The sequence below is a fragment of the Octodon degus genome, unplaced genomic scaffold, assembly GCF_000260255.1.
Source record: "Octodon degus isolate 3935 unplaced genomic scaffold, OctDeg1.0 scaffold00160, whole genome shotgun sequence".
Lineage (NCBI taxonomy): Eukaryota > Metazoa > Chordata > Mammalia > Rodentia > Octodontidae > Octodon > Octodon degus.
This window is the reverse complement of record NW_004524736.1, coordinates 4,938,181-4,959,646: the sequence shown is the minus strand read 5'-3', so window position 1 is coordinate 4,959,646 and position 21,466 is coordinate 4,938,181. Positions and strand designations below refer to the sequence as shown.

General features: G+C 56.4%; 1 protein-coding gene across 2 annotated transcripts in view; it reads right to left on the bottom strand.

Moving 5' to 3' along the window:
* Flnc (filamin C) overlaps positions 1 to 21,466 on the bottom strand; it is a 27,780-nt gene that overhangs the window by 3,256 nt on the left and 3,058 nt on the right. The window contains exons 2-43 of one of the 2 annotated variants that reach the window (XM_023702840.1): positions 19,075 to 19,323; positions 17,394 to 17,491; positions 17,094 to 17,244; positions 16,841 to 16,959; positions 16,588 to 16,665; positions 16,240 to 16,402; positions 15,871 to 16,071; positions 15,494 to 15,556; positions 14,526 to 14,663; positions 14,049 to 14,175; positions 13,785 to 13,921; positions 13,365 to 13,558; positions 13,156 to 13,269; positions 12,436 to 12,579; positions 12,102 to 12,225; positions 11,823 to 11,983; positions 11,469 to 11,559; positions 11,220 to 11,389; positions 10,909 to 11,026; positions 10,547 to 10,809; positions 9,495 to 10,092; positions 8,794 to 8,967; positions 8,519 to 8,681; positions 8,121 to 8,281; positions 7,409 to 7,576; positions 7,208 to 7,331; positions 6,639 to 6,795; positions 6,377 to 6,566; positions 6,177 to 6,200; positions 5,813 to 6,060; positions 4,979 to 5,078; positions 4,557 to 4,697; positions 4,192 to 4,320; positions 3,928 to 4,101; positions 3,417 to 3,578; positions 3,130 to 3,333; positions 2,615 to 2,767; positions 2,404 to 2,526; positions 2,050 to 2,292; positions 1,621 to 1,890; positions 1,388 to 1,525; positions 993 to 1,108 (exon numbers count right to left, since the gene is read on the bottom strand). In XM_023702840.1, coding sequence (XP_023558608.1) covers positions 993 to 1,108; positions 1,388 to 1,525; positions 1,621 to 1,890; positions 2,050 to 2,292; positions 2,404 to 2,526; positions 2,615 to 2,767; positions 3,130 to 3,333; positions 3,417 to 3,578; positions 3,928 to 4,101; positions 4,192 to 4,320; positions 4,557 to 4,697; positions 4,979 to 5,078; positions 5,813 to 6,060; positions 6,177 to 6,200; positions 6,377 to 6,566; positions 6,639 to 6,795; positions 7,208 to 7,331; positions 7,409 to 7,576; positions 8,121 to 8,281; positions 8,519 to 8,681; positions 8,794 to 8,967; positions 9,495 to 10,092; positions 10,547 to 10,809; positions 10,909 to 11,026; positions 11,220 to 11,389; positions 11,469 to 11,559; positions 11,823 to 11,983; positions 12,102 to 12,225; positions 12,436 to 12,579; positions 13,156 to 13,269; positions 13,365 to 13,558; positions 13,785 to 13,921; positions 14,049 to 14,175; positions 14,526 to 14,663; positions 15,494 to 15,556; positions 15,871 to 16,071; positions 16,240 to 16,402; positions 16,588 to 16,665; positions 16,841 to 16,959; positions 17,094 to 17,244; positions 17,394 to 17,491; positions 19,075 to 19,323 — 6,863 coding nt within the window. The remainder of the gene's footprint in view (positions 1 to 992; positions 1,109 to 1,387; positions 1,526 to 1,620; positions 1,891 to 2,049; positions 2,293 to 2,403; positions 2,527 to 2,614; positions 2,768 to 3,129; positions 3,334 to 3,416; positions 3,579 to 3,927; positions 4,102 to 4,191; positions 4,321 to 4,556; positions 4,698 to 4,978; positions 5,079 to 5,812; positions 6,061 to 6,176; positions 6,201 to 6,376; positions 6,567 to 6,638; positions 6,796 to 7,207; positions 7,332 to 7,408; positions 7,577 to 8,120; positions 8,282 to 8,518; positions 8,682 to 8,793; positions 8,968 to 9,494; positions 10,093 to 10,546; positions 10,810 to 10,908; positions 11,027 to 11,219; positions 11,390 to 11,468; positions 11,560 to 11,822; positions 11,984 to 12,101; positions 12,226 to 12,435; positions 12,580 to 13,155; positions 13,270 to 13,364; positions 13,559 to 13,784; positions 13,922 to 14,048; positions 14,176 to 14,525; positions 14,664 to 15,493; positions 15,557 to 15,870; positions 16,072 to 16,239; positions 16,403 to 16,587; positions 16,666 to 16,840; positions 16,960 to 17,093; positions 17,245 to 17,393; positions 17,492 to 19,074; positions 19,324 to 21,466) is intronic. The other variant, XM_004642730.2, reaches the window with a different exon arrangement.

Here is a 21,466-nt window from a genome sequence, read left to right as displayed (position 1 = left end):
GGAAGAGAAGAAAGGGCCTAAGAGTGCTGTATGGACTGCAGGTGCCCCAGAGCTCAGGTGTGGATAGCTGTGTCTGGCCTGGTCTAGGCATGCTTCTGGGGAGAGATGGACAAAGGAGGGGAACCATAGGGGGCACAGGAGTGCTCTGGGGGCTGGTTCTAGGGTGGGGACAGATGCAGCAGGGCTCAGTGGGGTCTGATGGGTCTATCCTCAAGGGCAGCTGGAAGAGGGATGTGTGTGGAGTACACCTCCATGCTCCTTAGCAAGATCCTGTCCATGTGCAGTGTGATTGCTGAGGACCCTCGTTATACATGGTCCCTTTGATAGAAGGAAAAGAAGACGTGCTCACTGTACAAATCCTGGCAGGAGAAAGTGGAGCTCCCCCACCATCTGTACACCAGGTGAGGCAACCTGGTCCTGAGGCTACATGCATATATGTAGGAGCTTGCGGGGCTTCTCTGCAAACTGGCTTACTCTTATTTAATGTTTTTTTTTTTTTTATTTATTTATGTGTGTGTGTGTGTGTGTGTGTGTGTGTGTGTGTGTGTGTGTGGCCAGCTCAGCCCACCAGGGGGCGGGGCTGGCTGGCATGTGGCGCTGGGGGGATTGAACCGCGGTCCCTGTGCTTTGCTTAGCTTGTTCTAAGTAGGTGCTTTAGACCACTGAGCCATCTCACCAGCCCCTTTAATGTTGATTTTATATTATTCTCATATTATTCTCATAAAATCATTAGAACTTTGGGAACGAAGTAGAACAAACTCAGTTTAAGAAATGACAGGAGGTAGTAAGGTCAAAGAAAAACAAGGCAGAGTGACAGAGCAGGGGTAAGTGGATGGGGACCCAGACTCTTCCTCAAGTGCCCTGCCCTGGGGGACCCCTGCTGCCTGGCCCTTCCAGGGAAGGTCACTGCTAAACTCCTGGCCACATGGGCCTGCCACCCTAGACCCCTGCTTATCTTCCAGTTAGCAGAGAGGCCCACGCCCAGCACACACCTGGAGGCTGGTGACCGTGAGACGGCGTGCATCATCTGAGAGGGAGGCCACGGGCACCACGAAGGGGCTGTCTGGGATGTGCTCATCGTTAAACTTGATGGACACTTCATAGTCACCTGGAAAGGGCAGCCAGTCAGTAAGGCCCTAGCTGGGGGACGGTGAGACTGATACCCACACCCACAGCCTCATCCAGGACCAGTTCCTCAGGGCAGAGCTCAGCTCTGAGGAGAGTCCAGCACTCCAGGGGTAGGTGAAGGGACACAGGAGGGAAGGAGCAGGGCCACTGAGGGGAGCCTGCTCTCCCCATCTCCTGCAGTCTTGGGCATGTTTGGCCTGGTCAGTGAACAGAACATGATCTGGAAGGTCAGTCTGGTCCAGCACCACTGGATACTAACCTGGCTCCTGGACAATATAGGAGACCCCACAGGAGCCATCTTTGCGGTCTTCAAATGCAATCTCTGCCTTGCTGGGGCCCTCCACTGCAATGGACAGACCCCCAGCACCAGCTTCTCGGGTCCAGATGCTAAACTCAGCTGTATGTAGGGAAGCAGGGCAGGGGGGCACTTGAATACCACTGTTCCTCATGCTGCCCTGACCCCAGACTCTCTCCCAGGCCCTTGCCCCTCACCTGGCACGCCGGCCACACCTCTCTCTAGCCCTGTGCCTCCAGCTCGCACCTTGTGAGCACCTCCTTCACCCAGCGGGCCCACAGTGAACTGGAAGGGGCTGCCAGGCACATGCTGGCCACGGTACTTGACAGTGACCGTATGGGGCCCCATCTCCTGAGGCACAAAGCGCACACTGTAGGCACTGTCCTCCCCCTCGACGATCTCTGCAGCTTCTATCTTGCCGGATGGACTGGTCACCTGTGCAGTCATGTCCTGAGAGCTGGCTTCCCCTGCAGGGTTGGGAATGTCAGGGCGAGCAGGGCTGTTTCTGCCCCTCAATGCCAGTGAAACTCCATCCTCTGCCCAGAGCAGCCCAGGCTGTCTGGGCTGAGTCTCACCCTCAAAGCCTCCCAGCAAGGACCCTGGCCCAGCCCTGCCTCTCTGCTCACCTTCCTGCTGCCGGGTGATGCTGCCGAAGGAGCCCAGACGTTCCCGGCCCAGGAAGTCCCCAAAAACAGCAGGGAAAGGGTCCCCACCGACCTGGGTGGACTCCTCCACCCGCACCTCACGCTTTGTCTCCCCGCCCCGCGTCTTGCTGATCTCGGTCCGCTCTGTACGGGTGTATGTGTGGCTGCTGCGTGTGAAGGTGCGTGTCAGGCGCTCCTGGGCAGATACCATCTGGAACCAGTTCCCTGCGGAATCCATGGAGGTGAGGTGAGCAGTGAGGAAGGGATATGGAGACCAGGGGGCGGGGGCGCCTGGCCTCTCCCACTGTCCTCCACTCCAGCTCTTCCCCACTCTACCTGGGATCTTGAGGTTGAGGTCGCAGGTACTGCCGATGGTGGCAATGGAAGGCGCCTGTCTACGCCGGGTGATGCTTTCCTTCATGCGGCCCTCACCAGTCACCTTCACAGTGAAGGGGCTTCCTGTAGGGTAGGAGGGTGGGTCAGGCACACAAACTGCCTGTCACTCAGCCCCTGGTCTACCCCCATGTGGCCCACGCCCAGAGCTTACCAGGCACATGCTTGTCAGCAAACTTTATGTTGATGATGTAGGTGCCAGGCTCCGTGGGGCAGTAGGTGACTTTGCATGTGCCATCCTCCATGTCCTCACAGTTGATGTCCACCTTGCTAGGGCCTTCAATGCTTAGCCCCAGGCCCCCATAACCTGAGAAGGGGGAGGGACATATCTCCCTCGGCCCTGTGCCACCCATACTACAATGCTCTCCCTATCTCAAACTGCAGGCCCTGCCCAGAATGGGCACCCAATGCATGTAGTAACCACTAAGCAAAGGGGTGTGGAGGGAGGTAGAGGGGTGAGTGGGGCCTTGGCCCCAAGGACAATAGGCTTTCTCTTAGAAGTGCAAGAACTGACAGGATGTTCACTTCCCTGAATGGACCCAGACTGTAAAGTCTGACAGAGATGGGCCAGGAAGTCCAGGCAAGAGTATGGCAAAATGGGCATTGGGCAGGAAAGGAAGTCACCCGCCAGAGGGGCCAGTCGGAATGGCTCTCTTGGGGCAAAAGTACCTGCATTACGTGTGTCCACGAAGAACTCTGCCACCTGGAAAGTGTGCCCCTCGGAGAGGCCCTTGCCCCAGACCCGGACCTTGCTGGCATCCCCAATCTCAGATGGCCCCACCAGAATCTTGAAGGGGCTGTTGGTGACGTGTTTGCCGCCCTTGCGCACGCTTACCACGTGCTCGCCGACCTCCTTGGGGGTGAAGGAGATCCCTGTGGAGTGGGGGGGATCAGGCAGAGCAGCCCTCAGGCCCCTTCTCCCCCCCACCCAGACACCTCTGGAGACCCAAGCTCACCGATGTGCCGGTTGGGCAGGCGCTTCAGCAGGCAGGGCTCCTCGTTGCCTGAAGGTGCTCGGATGCTGGCAGTGAGCAGGCTCAGGTCACTTTCTGTGATCTTCAGTGACACATCCGTGGAAGTGCCCACATTCAGCTGTGAGGTCCTCATCGAGTCATCACCTGTGGAGGAGTTGGATACGAAGCTGCTGTGACCCCAGGCAGCTCTGCACCCCTGGGGCTCAGGACCCCCCAGGGCAGACCCTGAGGGACGCATCTCACCAGAAGACGGCCAATACTCTGGCTTTCAAGAGTAACTTCAAAAACAAAATGAGATCCTGCCTAAGCCTGGGATGGTTGGATGGCCTTCTCTGCTGTGGAGAAGTGTTCTCTGTGTCTATCCAACAACTCTTTCTCCACCTTTAGAGGGCTTCTGTCTGAGTCCCGAGAGAACTACACATCTGCTGTATGTTCTGTGCATGTGTGTCTGTATGTCCATGCTGTATGCTGACTGTGTCCAGATGTCACCCACCTGTGATCTTGGCTGTGAAGGGACTCCCTGGGATGTGCTTGTCATCAAAGCGCACGATGATGCTGTAGTCTCCAGGTGCTGTGGGCAGGTAGGATACGGTGCAGGTGCCATCCTTATTGTCCTTACAGGTGATCTCTGCCTTGGATGGGCCCTCCACAGCCAGAGATAGACCCCCTGTAGGGTGGAGACAGGGCTGAGGTTAGAGGTCCTGCTCTTGCCTATGTAGCTGGCTTGTCCTACACCCATCCCTGCAGTTCTCCTCACCTTCTCCAGCATCCTTGGTGACAATGGTAAAAGTAGCCGGCTTGTTGACCATACCATGGCTCAGGCCTGGCCCATAGGCACTGACATGGCGGCTGTTGATGGCGTCCACATAGAACTGCAAGGGGCTCCCTGGGGGGACAGGGAGAGGGCTGGGTCAGCACAGGGCAGGGGCTTCCTGTGCCCACCTAGGCCCCCACACTTTCCAGCAGCTTCCCTGCTGAGCCCTGCACCTTTACCATGGGGACTTGGTTCCTGGAAGCCTGCCTCCCCCAGGACATGAGCTTCTCTAGAGAACGCAGGGTGTCTGCACGCAGTGGTGCTTGACTGCTCAAGGAGGGAGGGCAGGGCCCCTGCAGCCCACTCACCGGGGATGTGGTTGCCGTCATATTTGATCCCCATCTGGTGCAGTCCCTTCTCGGTAGGCGCATACCTCACCGTGATGGTGCCATCCTTGTTGTCAGTGATGTTGGGTCGGGCAGTCTTCCCAGAGGGCATCCTCACCTCCCCTGCAGGGCACAGTTATAGAGGGGACCCTGGTTTCTCCCACTGGAAGCCCTTGCTGCCCCTCGCCCTGCTCCTGTGTGGCTCTGCTTTCACCCCTGAGGCCAGGTACTGGGACACAGGTTGGAGCAGCAGGTGGAAGCAGGAACTGAGAGACAGGTGACTTGAGTCTGAGTTTTAGCGCTGCCCAATTTGGTTTGTGACCTAGAGTAGTTTGTTCCCTCTCTGTGCCCTCAGTTTTCAACTCTAGGAGGCTTTCTTTCGTGCTAGGGACCCTAGGCCATACCTGTGAGCTCTCCTTTCTGCACAGTGAAGGGGATGACCAGGTTGAAGGGCCGCAGCATGGACTCCAAGGGCTCCATGGGCACCACGGGCTCCTCTGTAGCCTGCAACAGGTGAGAGGAAATGGTCATGGTCTGCGGAGGGCGTTGGAGTGCAGCCTGCCTCATGACCAAAGTTGACAAAGCAAGGAGAGAACAAGATGATCAGAGGTGACACCCGAGGGCCTGAGAAGTGTGCCGGTTGCAAGAAATGGAGTGCTGTGCCTGCTTAGAGCTCCCTCTGCCCAGACTGTTGCCTGCCTACTCTACAAGAGGCCCCAAACCATGCCCCAGCATTGACGACAGAAGAACAGAAGGAAGAAATGGAGGAAGAGGGGGAAAGAGGCCGAGGTCCACCGTGGCAGGCACAGTACCCAGTACGTGGGGCAGGTGCTGGGCCGGGGAGGGGCGTAGGGCTGGCGCAGTGGCAGCACTTCAGAGGGCTCCTCCACACGGGGCAGGGGGTCACATGCCTGGGGAGGCAAGGCACTGGGCACAGGGTGCAACTCAGAGAATGGCCAGGGGAACTAAGGTCCTGTGTGGTATCTCAGGTGCCCCATCCTGGCGCTCCTGCAGGGCCCCCCTTTGTGCATACAGATCGAGGACAGCAGTCCTGGCAGAGGGGAGCACTGCATCTCTAAGTTCTGAGTCTATGCCAGCCAAAAGCAGAGCTGTGCGCCCTTCCCCCTTCAGGAGGCTTCAGGACCTCAAGGGTCCTGGAGGCGAGGACAGCTTAGAATGGCGTTCCCTCCCCATTCCCCATCAGCCATTGTCTGTCCCTGGTGGGGATGTGAGCTTACCAGAACGTGGAAGGGGCTGTTGGGGATGTGCTCGCCCCCAAAGCGGATGGTGATGACGTACTTGCCCGGTTCGGGCGCGGTGTAGTAGATGTCAAAGGTACCATCGTGGTTCTCCACCACATCCACGTCAAGCTCTGCCCCATCTGGCGTGGACACCGTGCAGGTCACCTTCCCCTTGCCAGCTGCCTTGGCATCCACTGTGATCACAGTCTCCTCTCCAATCTGGATCCGGGGACCCAGGCAGGCACCTGCCATAAGGAAAAGACAGGTTAGGGGCTGTGGGGGCTGTGCTCAGCTCTTGCCCTGAGTTCTCAGCTGTCTGTAAGCCCCCAGCCCCTAGCAAAAGAGAGAGGAAGATGCTCACCCAGGCCATGGCCTCCAATGGACACTGGAAAAAGAGAAGGGTGTTAGGCATTGCAGTATTAAGGGTGGGGCTGGAGTGGAAAGGGGTTGGAGGGGGCCAGGCTCTCTGGCTGGCCACCCCTGAGGACTGGGCAGGGGATGGGGACATGTTCTGAGGGGGCTGGATGGTGAGAAGGGTGGGGATGTGGAGTGGGTGCCCACCTGTAACAAGGCACTTGCTGGCATCTCCAGTGGGCAGGGCATGGATGCGGAAAGGCGAGTAAGGGATCTCATCGCCGCCATACTTGATGGTGATGGTGTACCGGCCACTCATGTCTGGCAGGTATGACACGGTATATGTGCCATCCCCATTGTCTCGGATATTGGCCTTCTTAGGCTTGCCCTCGGGGTCCTGGGAGAGAAGCAGGGATCAAGGCCTGCCTGCACCCAGGGCCTGACTGAGAGGTAGGTGCGTGGGACTCACCAGGATCTGGACAGTGAGCAGCCCCTCCCCAGCATCCCGAGCATCGATGGTGAACTCCACTGGCAGGCTGGCAGGGATGCCAGAGGCATTGAGGCCGGGGCCGCTGGCCCGCACCTTGCTGGCATCGTGAGCCGGCAGCACCTTGATCTTGAACGGGCTTGAGTGGCAGAAGGATAGACAGTTGGCAGGGGGGTGGGAGGTCCCATCTTATCTTGGTCACATGCCCCCCCCATACACACAGGCAGGAGGGATATCTTTGTGGGAAAGAGGGGCCCATTTCCAGGGGCCAGGTTGTACCCCAAGTCCCAGGGCAGGTCACCCAGGGACTCCTTTGACACAGTATTTCTTTGCCATTACCTAGAAGAAGCTAGCTAACTGTTAAAAAGAAGGGCCTCTCTCATTAGCCCTTCCTGTAAGTGCTAATTTTGGTGTCCAAGTCCACATCCAGGGCAGAGAGCTCCAGGGAGGAGCAGGATGGAGCATCCACCAGATGAGGCTCACATGGGAAGGGTCTCTCCAAGATCAGCAGTGGCCCCAGGAGAAGCCTCGAGAGCTGAGCTGCTCCTTACCTGCGGGGCACCTCCTGGTCAGCATACTTGACAGCTACTGTGTAGGGCCCGTCAGTGGCAGGGGTATAGTGGACAGTGTGGGTGCCATCCCCATTGTCACGCACCTCGACAGGCTCAGCCACACCTGGGCAAGGAGTACAGAGTCAGCAGAGCCTCCTGGCTCCTTGCCCTGCTGCCTTCCCCACCCCCAACACTCTATACCTGTAGGGCCCAGCACAGCCACTTGCAGGGGGGCACGTCCGGCTTGACTGCAGTCCACTGTGAAGGTCTGTGGTACACGGGCCCTGACCCCAGCCCCCAGCCCTGGCCCTGAGCACTTCACCTTCCCAGGGTCCACCACGTCCTTCACTGGTACCCGGAATGGACTCCCTGTGAGGAAGAGGAGGACATCAGTCTCTACCCACCTGCCATGAAGGTCTCCCTGATGCCAAGGACCCAGGAAGGGGCAGCCTCCTGCCTTGAGATAACCACAGGAAGGCCAGACCAACATTTGAAAATGCTTAAGAACCTTCTAAGAAAACATAAATAAGAATAAAGGAACTTGGCTGTGGCCTGAGGCTGGGCAAATCTGCCCATCTGTGCTAGGGGTCAAATATTTTCTGACATTGACCTGGCAGCCAACAGCAATGACCTGGATCATCTGAGTGACCAACCCTCTTGAGTGGCCCTGCATGGCTGAAGTCTGACTCTAGGCAAGGGCTGCTGGGAACAAATGAGAGGGGCTGTCACACCCATAGCAGCCCCTGCCCAGCTTTCTAGCCAGCCAGGCCTCTGCACCCTTGGGCTTCCCTCCTGCCATGGGGGCTCCTGCCTCCACCTGCTCCAGGGTGCCCCTCTGCCAGTCTCCATACCTAGCTCCCCTCTCCCAGAGTGGGCATCTCACAGCCTTCCCCATGCCACCCCTCCTGTGTACCTGGGATGGGCCGGCCCCCGAAGGTGATGTTGACATCATAGTCTCCAGGGGTGAAGGGGATGTACTCCACGGTGCAGCTACCATCCTTGTTGTCTTTGCAGGACATCTTGGCTTCTGAAGGGCCCTCAATGGCTAGGCCTAGGCCGCCAGTGCCAGCTCCCCTGCAAAATGACACCCCCATACCCTCTGCTAGGACCATTGAGTGTGGAATGGAGAGAGTTTGGGGCTAGGGAGCAAAATGAGAGCAGGTAGCTGGGGCTCCACAGGGGAGGGAGACTATGGGAGGTTTGTGCCTTAAGGGGAGGTGGTAGGGTGAATCACAGACAAAAGGACAGATGGGAGAGACAAGATCAAGGTGACCACAGCCTCAGGTCAAGGTTAGGGAAGGGTGAGGATACCTGGTTTCCACAGTGAAGCGGTTGGACTTGTTGACCAGGCCACTCTCTAGGCCTGGCCCAAAGGCCCGGACTCGGGTGGGGTCACAGCCTTCAGTCACGCCCACTCGGAAGGGGCTCTTGGGCACAGCCACCTCATCATATAGCACTTCCACCAAGTGTACCCCTGGAAGTCAGCCACAAAGTCAGTCTGGGAATGTGGCCCCCACCATCCCACCAGGCTGAGCACACTGGGATGGCGCCCCACCAGATGTGCCTCACTCAGCCCTGCCACTCACCCTCTTCATAGGCCGTGTACTGCACTCGGTAGGTGCCATCCCCATTGTCTGTCACGTAGGTGTCTGTCTTAGCACCCGAGGGGTTGAGCACACGAGCTGTCACGTGGTTGCCACCCATGGCTGTTAAAGATCTTGCATCCACAGTGAACTCAGTGGTCACTTCCCGCAGGACACCTGCATCCCAGAGAAGCATTCTCAGCATGGGTGTTCAGCCCTAATCTTCCAAGTAGAGCCCGGCTACCTCTCTGTACCCCTGTTGGCCCCAGGCTGTCCTCTGCAGCTGGTGGCATTTGCTGCCCACATCAGTTGTTCCACCAGAATGTGGGTCCTAGAGGGTAAGTCTGGGCCTCTGTCTCCCCCACACCCAGTCCCAAGTGTGGCTCCTGTAGATGGCCCACTTATGCTACTGTCCCTTGACTCTTACTATCTTCAGTCCCAGAGCTCCCTCCTGAGCAGGGTTTTTAACTTTCCTGGGTCTGAGCTCCCTTATGCTAGTAAGTGTAAAGATCAGGCCCAGAAATATGCCCAGGGGAAGATGCCATTTTGTCACAAGAGCAGAGGGTAACATCCATGCCCTGCTTGTCCCCTCGGCACTTTCTTTGGGATGGCTAGACCCCTGAGGACTTGGGCTTCCAGAGTCCAGCCCTCAGGCCTACATCCCTCCCTCCTTCCCTCCCACTGCTGTCTCCTCTCTCACTCACCATGAGGCTCCACTCCAGGGCCCGAGACCTTGACACCGCTTGTGTCAACAGCTGGTTGCACGTGGACACGGGTGGGGAATTTGGGGATTGGGTGGCCGCCATACTTGATGGTGATGGTATAGGTGCCAGGGAATGCGGGGCTATAGGTGATGTGGTAGGTGCCATCTGCGTTGTTGTGGATCAGCACCTCTGCCTTGACGCCAGCATCGGACAGGATCTCAATGGTCAGCTCAGCCTCACCCGCCTCCGAGCAATCCACAGTGAAGGTGGCTGCCTCTCCAGCCTTGCCACGCTCCAGGCCTGGCCCACTGGCCCGAACCTTGCTTGGGTCAAACACGGGCTGGATGGTAGCCTTGAAGGGCGATCCTGGGATGTGGGCTTCGGCAAACAGGATATTGATGGTGTACTCGCCGGGCTCTGTGGGCAGGTAGCTGACGGCACATGAGCCATCGCCATTGTCCTGACACTCGATCTTGGCCTCACAGGGGCCCTCCACAGTCAGCCCGAGGCCACCTGTGCCAGCACCTTTGGTGTCGATGGAGAATGGTGCAGGGGTGCCTACCAGGCCACCCTTGAGCCCAGGGCCATAAGCACAGACCTAGGAGGGAGCAGGTGTGTGAGTTCTCCATTTGTGGCCTTGCCCAAACTGCCCTACCTCCATAGTGGCCCAGCCTCCCCCAAGCTGAGAACCTTCAGTGGAGCAGCTATGGCTGAGTACAAGTATTCAGAAGATGAAATGATTTGTCCTAGTTAGTGGACCCATGATTTAAGCCAAGGTTCTTTTTTTTTTTTTGCGGAACCGAGGATTGAACTCAGGACCTTGCACTTGCTAGAGAAGCGCTTATTCCACTGAGCCATCTCTCCAGCCCATAAGCCAAGGTTCTTAATCATTAAGTTGTTTACAAAGAAGGTCCTGGGGTGGAAGACAGACCTGTGCCTAAGCCCTTGGCTATGCCCGCTCCTGGACGTAAGTCCTTCTGCCCTCTGCACCTGATTGGTCCACTTTTCTCACAAAGCTCCAAGTCCTGGCTCCAACCAACCTGTCTCCTCACCTTAGAGGGGTCGGGGGGCAGTACACCCTCCACAGCAAAGGGGCTACCAGGCACTGGGTGACCGTCATAGGTGATTTCCACCTTGTAGGGTCCCTCTTCAGGGGGCATGTAACGAACTGCCTGGGCTTCTGCTCCACCCCCAGGCTCCAGTTTGCAGGGGATTGGCCGTCGGGAGGGTGAGGTCATTCGCACATCCAGCTGGCCCTGACCACCGGCCCCTCGAGTGTTCACAGAAAATGCTTGCTCCTGCCCCACAGCCACTTCTGTATGGAGCACAAGGGCACAAGGGACACCATGAACAGGGACTCCAGCCCACCCCACTCCAACACCCTTCACTCCCAGGGTGGCTCTTATCCACTTACTGCTGTTGAGGCCTTGAACTTTGACTTTGCTGAGGTCCAGTGGGGGTGCCACATTTACTATAAAGGGGCTTTTGGGGACAGGGTCCCCGCCATAGGTCACAGTCACTGCCATGTTGCCCTATTGGGTATAACAGAAGGTCAGAACTAGGTAACTTAGCTACAGCCCAGCAATATCTCCTGGCCTCTGTTAACTCAGGCTCAGAGACACAGTGCAAGAGAGAATGGGAGGCAAGAAAGGAACACGAAAAGAACAGTTCTGTGAGACTGGAGGAGGGATCCCAGGTCCCTGGTCATGCAAGGATGGGACGCACCTGCTGGACAGCGGTGTACTTGACGGTGTAGGAGTAGTCATGGTTGTCTATGATTTCAAAGTCCCGCACAACCTCACCCTTGGCAGCCCCAGCAAAGTGCACATCCAGCTTGGCCTTGCCGGCTCCCTTGGTTAGCACCGTGAAGTGAGTGGGCTTCCCGACTTCCACACCTGAGAGGCCACCAGAAATGGTGGTGAGGGCCTCCCTCAAGCCCAGCCTCACACTGGCCTCCTGCCTCCAGATGCCTACCTGTGCGGTTCAGCCCTGGACCCTCAGCCTTGACCTTGCTGGCATCATGGGATGGGTCCACCTTGATGTGGAAGGGGCTGGCAGGGATCTCCTGGAAATGGAAAGGACCTGGTCATGGCTCTGCCTACACAGCCCACCTGTGCCAGGCTGAATGTTGGTCAAATGCTCAGCAGATGAGTGTGGACAAGGATGGCCTGTGCACAGCCCTGTGTGTCCTCTTGGCTGCAGTGCCCACACTCAGGGAAGGGTCTGCATAACTGTGCCTCCTGCCCCCCAAACCACACACTGCCAGCTGCCTGCATAGGCCTCCTACATAGACCTCTGTCACTCCCAACAGCAGAGAGCTGGGGGTACCTGGTTGGCAAACAGCACCATGATAGTGTAGTGACCAGCTCCTGGGGGCGTGTACTTGACTGTGAAGGTGTCGTTGTCATTCTTGATGATGTCAAAGTCAATGTCAGCTTCTGCAGGTCCCACGACACCAGGGGCGCACTTGATGCCAATGCTCACGTCGCCTGAGGGAAGGAAGGCAGAAGCCTGAGGGGGGCCTACTCCTCCCACACCTGCTGGGTACAGGATCCCACTGGAGTCCGTGCCCCTCCTGCTCAGACCCAGCCCTGTGCACATGCGCACCTTGCCCTGCTTCACTGCAGTCCACTGTGAAGTAAGTGGGCTCATTGGCCTTGAGGCCTGTCTTCTCCACGCCGGGGCCATATACCTTCACCCTCTCGGGGTGACTGCCTTCTCCCACATTCACCTGTGGGCAGGGGTCAGAGCTCAGCACCATACACCTCCCTCAAGTCCCATCCTCTTCCTCACACCACTTGCCCCAGCCTAATGGATCCATTTTAGCACCAGTGAGGATCTTTGGATGGGGAGGGGCTGCAAAGTTCCAGGGACTACCATCCCATCCCTGCTGAACACAGCCCATCTCCCTCTGGGGCCCCTGGGAGTGGGCAGGACGCACCCTGAAGGGGCTCTTAGGCACGTTGACGCCACCCCAGGAGACGATGATGGTGTGCTTGATGGGCTTGGTGGGCACGTAGGAGCAGCGGAAGGTGCCGTCACCGTTGGGGATCACTTTGATATCGATGGGGCAGCCGTCTGCATCCTGTGGGCGGCACCCAAGCAAGGTTCTTAGTGGCTGTGGCTGACAGCAGCAGGCAGCCTTAGCACCACTCCTGTCCTGCCCACTAACACACTGAAGCCTCACCAGCCTTGTCATCAGACCACATCCTAGTGGTCACATGCTCTAGTGGCCAGACCCACCCTGGGAGCCATAAGCCCTGACTCAAGGCCACCTGTGTGGTGGGCTTTCCCAGTCTAGTTTTCTTCATCTCTGAAATGTATCTGTCAGGGAGAAGCAGGGTGAAATCAGTACTCCTAAAATGGAGGAGTCTGAAGAAAATATTCATTAACATCTCAGGGCCAATGGATGTGAGTTTGAGAAAATAAAATTTTAGCTAAAATTCAGTAGTATCATCTTTCAAATGTACATTATCAGTTAAAAAAATGAGTTTTATGTAAAATATGATTCTAAGGTTACCAGGAATAAGAAAATAAGTTTTAAGTTTTTTGTCCTACTAATGGACCCATGAGACCCACTCCTGCTTTCTTGATGTGGCAATCTCCCTTCTGGAGTCCCTGCCAGGGATAGTGGGGGCAGCAGAGCCTGGGTGGCACCCACCTGGGCATAGAGCTTCAGGTCTCCCTTGCCGGCTGCTCGGGCATCGATGGTGAACTCAGCAGGCTTGTCTACAATGCAGCCAGTGGGCTCCAGCCCAGGCCCAAAGGCCTTCACCTGGGCAGGGCGAGAGATGAGAGCCAGGTTGGGCCTGGAGGAGCCCGAGCTCACCACCTCCCATCCCAGCCTGTGTGCAGGAGCCGGGCTCGCACCTTGTCCGGGAAGCAGTCTGGTGGGGCTGGCTGGATGTGGGCAATGAAAGGGGAGTCACGGATGTCCTCGTCATCACAAATGACATGCACGGCATACTCGCCAGGCTCTGTGGGCCAGTACCGCACATCGCAGGAACCATCGCCCTTGTCATCGCACTCAATCTTGGCCTGTGAGGGCCCCTCAATGGAAAAACCTGGGTGAGAAGCAGAGCATGAGAGGGTGTGAGAGACAGCTTAGACTCAGGCGGGTTTCTCATCTCTCCCTACAGCAACCTCCCCAGTCCCCCAGCATCCCATCTCCCTGCTCATCCTGATAACCCTCAGTACTCCCACCTGTCCCCAGTCACTCCCCAGTGTCTGTCCCTCCAAGATGTCATACCTCTCCCCATTAATCCCACCTTCTTGCACCCAGCCACTTACCCAGTGTCCCCACTTCTGTGCCAATGGCCTCCACCACAAAGTCAGCTGACTTGCCCACCTGGCCAGTCTCCAAACCAGGGCCCCAGGCTCGCACCTTCTGTGTCCCTGCTTCTGGGCTCACCTGGACCTCGAAAGGGCTGGGGTAAAGAGGGAGCCCATGTCAGTGCCAGCAACTGCCCCTGCCAGAGGCACCCTCTTCTCCACCTCATTGCCTGCAGCTTGCCTCCCTTCCTCTTGCCCCATGATGGCTCAAATGGCTCTTACCTTCGGGGGATGGCGTAGCCACCCCATGTGATGGTCACCACATACTTCCCAGGCACCACGGGGTAGTACTCGCACTCAAACACATCATCTCCAGCTTCTCGAACCTTTACCAGCTCCTCTGTGCCCTCTGGTGGGAGGGCAGGTTATGTACTGTGAGTCCCAATTTCTCAATCCTCTCAGGAAAGCCTTGGGGCCCAGGGAGCTAAGGGCAGTGTGACTATGGGCAGAGCTGAGACCCAGGGCAGGGACCATGGTCACCCCAGGGAGCCAAACAAGACAGACAGAACTAGTTCTAGTTTGCAGGCTGGGAAGCTGAGGCAGGCCAGAGACAATGTGCCATGATCCCACGGTGCCCCTTTGGGGTCCTCTCCCAGTGTGTTGTGGGCTGGTGGTCCTCACCCTCAGGTTGTCAGAACAACTGGCCAGATTTCCTCCCTGTTTCTCCACCCCAGCCCCCCTGCTGGCCCTGGTACTTACTTGGCCCCTTAACTGTGACCTTGAGCTCCCCACTACCAGCACCCTTGGTGAACACCTTGAAGTCAGCCACCTCTTTCACACGGACACCTTTGGGCTGCAGGCCTCGTCCAGAGGCACGGCAGGCATTGGGGTTACAGGCTGGGGAGAGGAATGAAAGGGAAGTTGGCTTGTCTCTGTCACTGCCCACAGTCTTTTTTGACCCTTCGTACCAACAAGCACAGGCCATGACCCCATGCATCCCTGCCTGCTCGCTGTTATGCCTCCCAAACAACCACGATGCTGTGCTGAGTAGAGAGCTGGCCCCAGGTCAGGGAGGTTACAAGAAACCTTTTCTGCTGGGGTCCTCAGAGCCACTGCCACTTGGCACAAAAAACATGACAAAGCCTGGGCTAAGAGTGGGCTAAGAGAGACAGGGAAGGGCCCTTCATCCACACCAAGTCTGTTCATCAGGACCTTCTCAAGCCCACTATTGCAGCCTCAGGAACCAGGCCATGCTGCAAAACACCCAGCAATGCCATGGAACCAGAGCTGTTCCATGTCACACAAAGCCTGCCACAGAACACAGGCAATGCATAGAATGCGGCCTGCTGCAGGACACAGGCAAGAGTAAAAATCTCTGCCTGCCACAGAATACATAACATGGCATGGTGCCTCAAGGAGTACCACTAAACAGGCAAGGAGATGTAACTCAGGGCCTGCCCCAGAACACAAGCAGTGGCATAAAACCCAAGGCCTGCCACAGAACACAGGCAGTGGCACAGACCCTAAGCTGACCACAGAAATCATCAGGCAAATGGCAAGGAAACTAGTCCTGCCAGGGAGCACAGCCAGTGGCATGGAACCTGGGGCCTTCCACTGAATGCCACGGAATGGGGCCAATCCACAGCATGTGGTTCATGCCACACAACACAGGTGAGGCCAGTCAGGTATGGCTATGCCCAGCCTTGCCTCCACTGGCGAGTACTAACGTGGCGCCACTCTCTTGGCCTGGTGGACGATGGGCACAGAGGGAGCAGGAGGCGGCGGGGGCACTGAATGTAGGGAGAGAACCAGTGCAGAAGGGTCAACGGAAGGCCTGGCAAGTAGGCGGGCTCTTACTGGTCACCAGTGTGGCCCTGCCACTTCCTCTCAATCTTTCCACAGTGTAAGCTGTTGTGGTATCCTTCAGTGGTCTGAAGGATGCTCTTCCCTTTATCCAACCCAGGCTCTCCTCAACTAGCTGCCCCACCTTGTGGATTAGGTCCTGCATTTCCCATCAGTCCTCAGACCCAGAATATGGTGGCAAGGCTTTCTGCATCCTGGCTTCTGTGTGGGTTATTTGGAGGATCAGTGTAAAGCTGCTTACCTTCTGCCACATGGACAGGGAATGGACTGCGAGTGATGGGGGAACCGGCAAAGGCCACGTGCACTGTGTGAGGTCCCTCCATCACAGGCCTGTATGTGCAACGGAATGTGCTGTCACCCTTGTCCTCCAGGGCCACCTCTACTGTGTCCTGACGGCCCTGTGGGTCCACGATCACCACAGCAACGTCACCAGTGCCAGCCCCTGCATGGACAAACGCCATCAGGAGCCATTCTGGACACACAGCTGATTGAGGCTCCCCCATTCTGAGGCCAACCAGCCTCTGTTTAGAGCCTCTGCCCAAGCCCCCTGTTCACACCCCTCCTCCCATCAAGAGCTGCCCACCTGACATGCCTGGGGGTGTATACATACCAGCAGTGTAGATGTCAAAGTAGGTGGGTTTGTTTGCCACATTACCCACAGGTTCCAGGCCAGGGCCACGGGCTGACACCTTGTTGGCATCCCCAAGGGCCATGCCCACATTCACCTCAAAGGGGCTACGCTCAATGTTCTGGCCAGCAAAGAGCACAGTCACCTAGGGATCACAGGTCAAAGATTAGCTTCTAGTGGAGAGCAGTTCTAAGAAGGGTGGAGGGGCAGAGCAGAGGACGGTGGATGACTGGTGCCCTGAGACGGGCGGGTGTAGGCTGAGAGGGGTCCACTGAATCACAGCTATGGATGTGAACAGCAGGGAGGGTGGGAGGGCCTGCAGGGAGATACCTTGTGTAATCCAGCAACCTTGGGCACATAGGAGACAGCATATGTGCGATCCTTGTCATTATTGGGAACCACCTTGGCCTATTGAAAAGGAAAAAGATGGAAGTCACAGTGGTTGTGGCTCCTGCTGACTCCTGACTCCACAGTGTCCAGGGCTTTCTAGATACAGATGGTACCATGGTGATACCTTAAGCCACCCCCAGACATCTGGTTCCAATCTCATGCTAATCTCTCCATTCCTAGGGGCTCTCCATACCTCTTCCGTGTGGCCCTCAGGGTCCTCAATGTAGACCAGCACCTCTCCCAGCCCAGCATCCACTGTCTGTACAGTGAAGTGAGCAGGCTGCAGCACTGTGTTGCCGTGGGGCTCAATGCCTAGGGGTAAAAGCAGAATCCACATTACACGGTGGGACACTACCCCGCCACAGCTTCCCTAGGGAGAATCCCACAGGTGGGACCCTACCCTGCCTCAGTTTCCCTGGGGAAAGCCCAAAGGGTGCCATACATACCAGGCCCATAGGCAATAGCTTTCTTGGGGTTCAGCTGCTTGGAGCGAACAGGGGCGCCAGGTTTGAGCTTGGCTTTGGGAAACTGGGAGAGGTAGGTCATGACTGAATGCTCATCCACGTTGGGGTCCACAATCTCCTCGGGCGCAATCACCTGCACAGAGAGGAATGACGTTCTCAGGGCACCCTCTTGCCCAGCAGCCTCAGCTCTCATCTGCATCCTGCCACATATCCCGGCAGGCCAGCCTCTGGCTCTGCTCCCCCATCCCTCATGCCTCACGTGCCATCCATCTGCCAGTGTACCTGGGGCACCCCGAGCCAGTCGTCTGCCTGTTGCATGGCCTCTCGGGCGTTCTGTACAGGCTGGTTGGGATCCCAGGCCTCCCAGTCTGGGCAGAGGCCTGGAGAGATGGTGAGAAGAGTCAAGTTAGGGGAAAGCAGCCAGCAGATGCAGAGCACTGGTTCTCCCTGCACCTTCAGAGACTACAGCTTTCACGCCCTTGGTGGCTCGAGGCCCCTGATCAGCCGGGTTCCCGCTGTCTCCTGATGTTGCAGCCCATCCGCTGGGATCCCAAATGAGGCACAGCAGCTCTCACTAGCACCAACAATGAAGGCTTTCTGCCCCAGCTGACGCAGCCTGGCACAGCCCTGACAGCAAGCCTCCTGCCTGCCCAAGACCCAGCAGAGACCCCGGGCATCAAGCCCCCATGAAGGACTCTTGCCAGATGTCTTTTGCTCTTCAGGGGCAGGGAGAGGAGGCCAAAGCCCCATCCCACACAGCCTCTGACCTATCCCCTCAAGCTGCAGCCCCAGTTCTCTGAGCACTTCTCACACCAGGTCCAGTCATAAGAATCCCTGTTCTTTCCTGACTGCCTTGGAAGAGGATGAGTTGTCTTCTATTATCATGAAGAGCCCAGCCTCCTAGCAGAAAAAACTGCCAAGGCAGTCCAGATCACATTGTGAGGCCATGGTGCTGTACAGGGTCAGGACATGCTTGGTTCAGAGCTGGAGGGCCGCTTTATGCATTAGTGGGGAGGGGGCCACTCAACGGCTGGAATCCATGACTGGCCAGAACAGCTGAGCTCACTGCTGGCAGCCACACCAGCTGTGGGCAGTGGCTCAGCAGCTGGGAATGCTTCCCAGGCAGCGTGCCCCCACCTCCCGTCCCCTGCTCCCTGGCTGACCCTCAGGTAGGGGTGGGATTCCCCCAAGGGGCTGTGGCTCCTCAGGCAGTGGACGGTGGAAGAAGACCTCTCTTCCCAGGAAATGGTCAAAAAGGAGCTGTGCATGGGGTGGGGCCCTGGCCTACACAGCTTCAGTTTTCTGAGGGGCCTAATCTATTTCCACCTGATTAGGTCAGGGCCCATACCCAGAGGGGCCAGGGTTGGGTCACCAGCCCCTGGACAGTACTGTGCTGCCTCTATCCACATCATCCTGGGCCCCAACCCCTTCTCAACTTCTTCCAAGGCCTCACCAAGAAGAGTCTGCTCTCAGCCTAACTCTGGACTTTCTTTCTTTCTTTTCTTTTCTTTTCTTTTCTTTTTTTTTTTTGCAGAACCGGAGATTGAACTCAGGCCCTTGCGCTTGCCAGGAAGCGCTCATTCCACTGAACCATCTCCCTGGCCCCACTCTGGGCTTTCTTGCTACAAGTCCCATTGCACTTCCCTTCTCTGCTCAGAGCGAGTGGCACCCATGTGGCAAAGCAGAGAAGTAAAACTCTGGCCTCCAAGTGATCACTGATAACTCACAGCCCTGTCTGAACCTCATCTGAACCTTGCTGCCTGGGCCTGTAAAATTAGGTGTTATAAATCTTTTCTTGCCACTGTAGAATCAGGTCTAGCCCTGGTCCAGCCTTACTCCAGCAATGATTTCTGCTAGGAGAAGGAACAGACTCCATGGTACTTCTGATTGCTGACAACTCCCAGCCTCATTTCCACTGCCCTTCCAGGCTGAGAGCTTCAAGGGTGCCTGCTGGCCTACTCACCAGGTGCACAGTTGTCCACCAGGGCACCCAGGGCCTTGCCATCCTGCCAGTCTCGGTTGAAGTTAGTGATGGGCAGCTGTGGCACCTTGTTCTGGATCCAGCCAAGCAGGCGCTGCTTTGGTGTCTGCTTGCGAGCATCCTCATCATCCTCATCCTCCCACATGGGCATGGAGATGGAGTAGTGCAGGATCAGCGTCCAGATCAGGCCCAAGATCAGCTTCAGGTTACCATCCACGATGGCCTTGCTGTCTGCAGGGTGGAGGGGACAAGCTGGCTCAGCAAGGTTCCACCCTGCACCATACCTCTGCCCTGGTGCCCACCTACACTGCTGGGCTCCTGGGGAATCGCTAGAGTGCCAGGGTCAGACCTTGCCCTCCAGGATTGCCTACTAAATTCTCACTCTCTGACAAGGTCTGATCTACGTGTGAAGTCCTCTGTCCCCCTCAGCAGCTTCACCTCTAGAGTACCTTCAGCATCTTCAGGCTGCCTTCAATTTAATCCATTTTCCCATTTTGGCCCTCTTGAACTGCAGGCCCTTTGGGGACAGTCACTATTTTTTTTAAAAAAATATTTTATTGACATATAACAAACTGCACATATTAGAGTAAAATTGGATAAGCTTTGACACTAAGCATGTATCTACAAAGCGATTGCCACAAATCAAGAATAATGGGGTCGGGGAGATGGCTCAGTGGAATAAGTGCTTCCCTGGCAAGCGCATGGCCTGAGTTTAATCCCCGGTTCCACAAAAAAAAAAAAAAAAAAAAAGGAATAATTAGCATGCCCACAACTCCCCAAATTCCCTTCACATAGCCTTTCCTCCTGATCTGTCCTCTATCTGGAAAATTACTTTGTATTTTCTAGAATCTTATATAAATGGGATCATAGAATCACTTTGAGGGGGCTAGGGTCTCTCTCTCTCTCTCTCTCTCTCTCTCTCTTTTGAGACAGAGTCTCACTATGTCACCCAGGCTGGCCTTGAACTCATGGTGATCCTCCTGATTCAGCTTCCCAAGTGCTAGGATTACAAGCATGTGCCACTACACCTGGCTTGACTTTTTTCACTCTAGACCCTGTTTGTTTGTTTGTTTTCTTGGAACTGGGGATTGAACTTAGGCCCTTGCGCTTGCCAGGCAAGTGTTTATTCTACTGAGCTATCTCCCTGGCCCCTGGACCCTGGGTTTTACCTTCTACACTAAATACCTAGGATTTAGCAGGGTCTCAATAAAAGTGATTGAATTAATATTTTGAAAGTTTAAATTGGAGAAGAATGGGGCCAGCCTTATTTCACCCACAATCTATTCCAAAGGCCATAAGAGCTTTAGGAACAAAGGAGTCCTGGGAGAAAGAAGGGGGCACATGCTCAGTTAAGGTTTGAAAGTCATGTTGCCAAATGCTGAGCACAGTGGGATCTCAAAGAAGTGAGGAGAAGGAAATTTAACTGGGGCGTGGGGGTGGGGTGGGGGGTGGTTACAGCATCAACTCTCAGGCTGGACACACTCTCTACCTATCACCTCCTCTGAGTAATACTTTGGACCAAACCTGGCTCCCCAAGACTTTAGAGCCACAGTTCCCTCTTAACAGTCAGAGGGAACTATCCAGGAGGGGAGGGGGCTATAGTGCACATTTTGGAATTCAGCCTATTGTAAAGCACAATGCAGGCCTAAAATCCATCTGCTTCTTGAAGCACTGACTGCTTTTAAGAGGCTGAGAGGGGGCAAAGACTCAGTCTTGTTTACTGATGTTGCCTGAGGGATGGGAGAAGGTTGGGCTGCAGACTCCACCTTACAGATCTTTTCCTGCTCCCCTCTCCCAGATCCTGGGGGAGGATGTTAGAAGGGGTGGGGGTGGGATCCCACTCCACCCCCACCTGCCTCTGGAAGGAATCCTGGCCTCTCTGGGCCCTGTGCTCCCCCACCCCACCACTGATTCATCCTTCCTTCCCCAGCAGCTCCCCAGCCCGCCCCTTTCCCCTGGCTCCACTGCAGCACAATGCTTTGGCAGCCCTTGGATTCCATGACACACTCACTGTCGGCCTCTGGTGCTTTCTTTCACTCTCTCACACATGAGCCCACTCTGCTTTCACACAGCCTGGTGCCCCCAGCCTCTCACAGCCCTGACAGTTGCCAGAGCTGGAGAGCTCACATGCAAAAGCACTCCTTGCAAGCTGAAGTCAGGCCCCTGGGAGGGAGGCCCTGAAGCTTGGGGCTGGGAGGAGGTGAGGGGTGGAGAAGGGGTCATTCATGTTTGCTGGACAGAGAGGTTTCTCCCTAGCAACTGGCCCTGGGCCAGACAGCAAGTGGTCCATGGTGTGAGGCAGGATGGGGACACCTGGCTCCAGTCCCACCCTGGGAACACTGACCTTCCTCTCTCCTCCCTTTGGAAGCCAGGC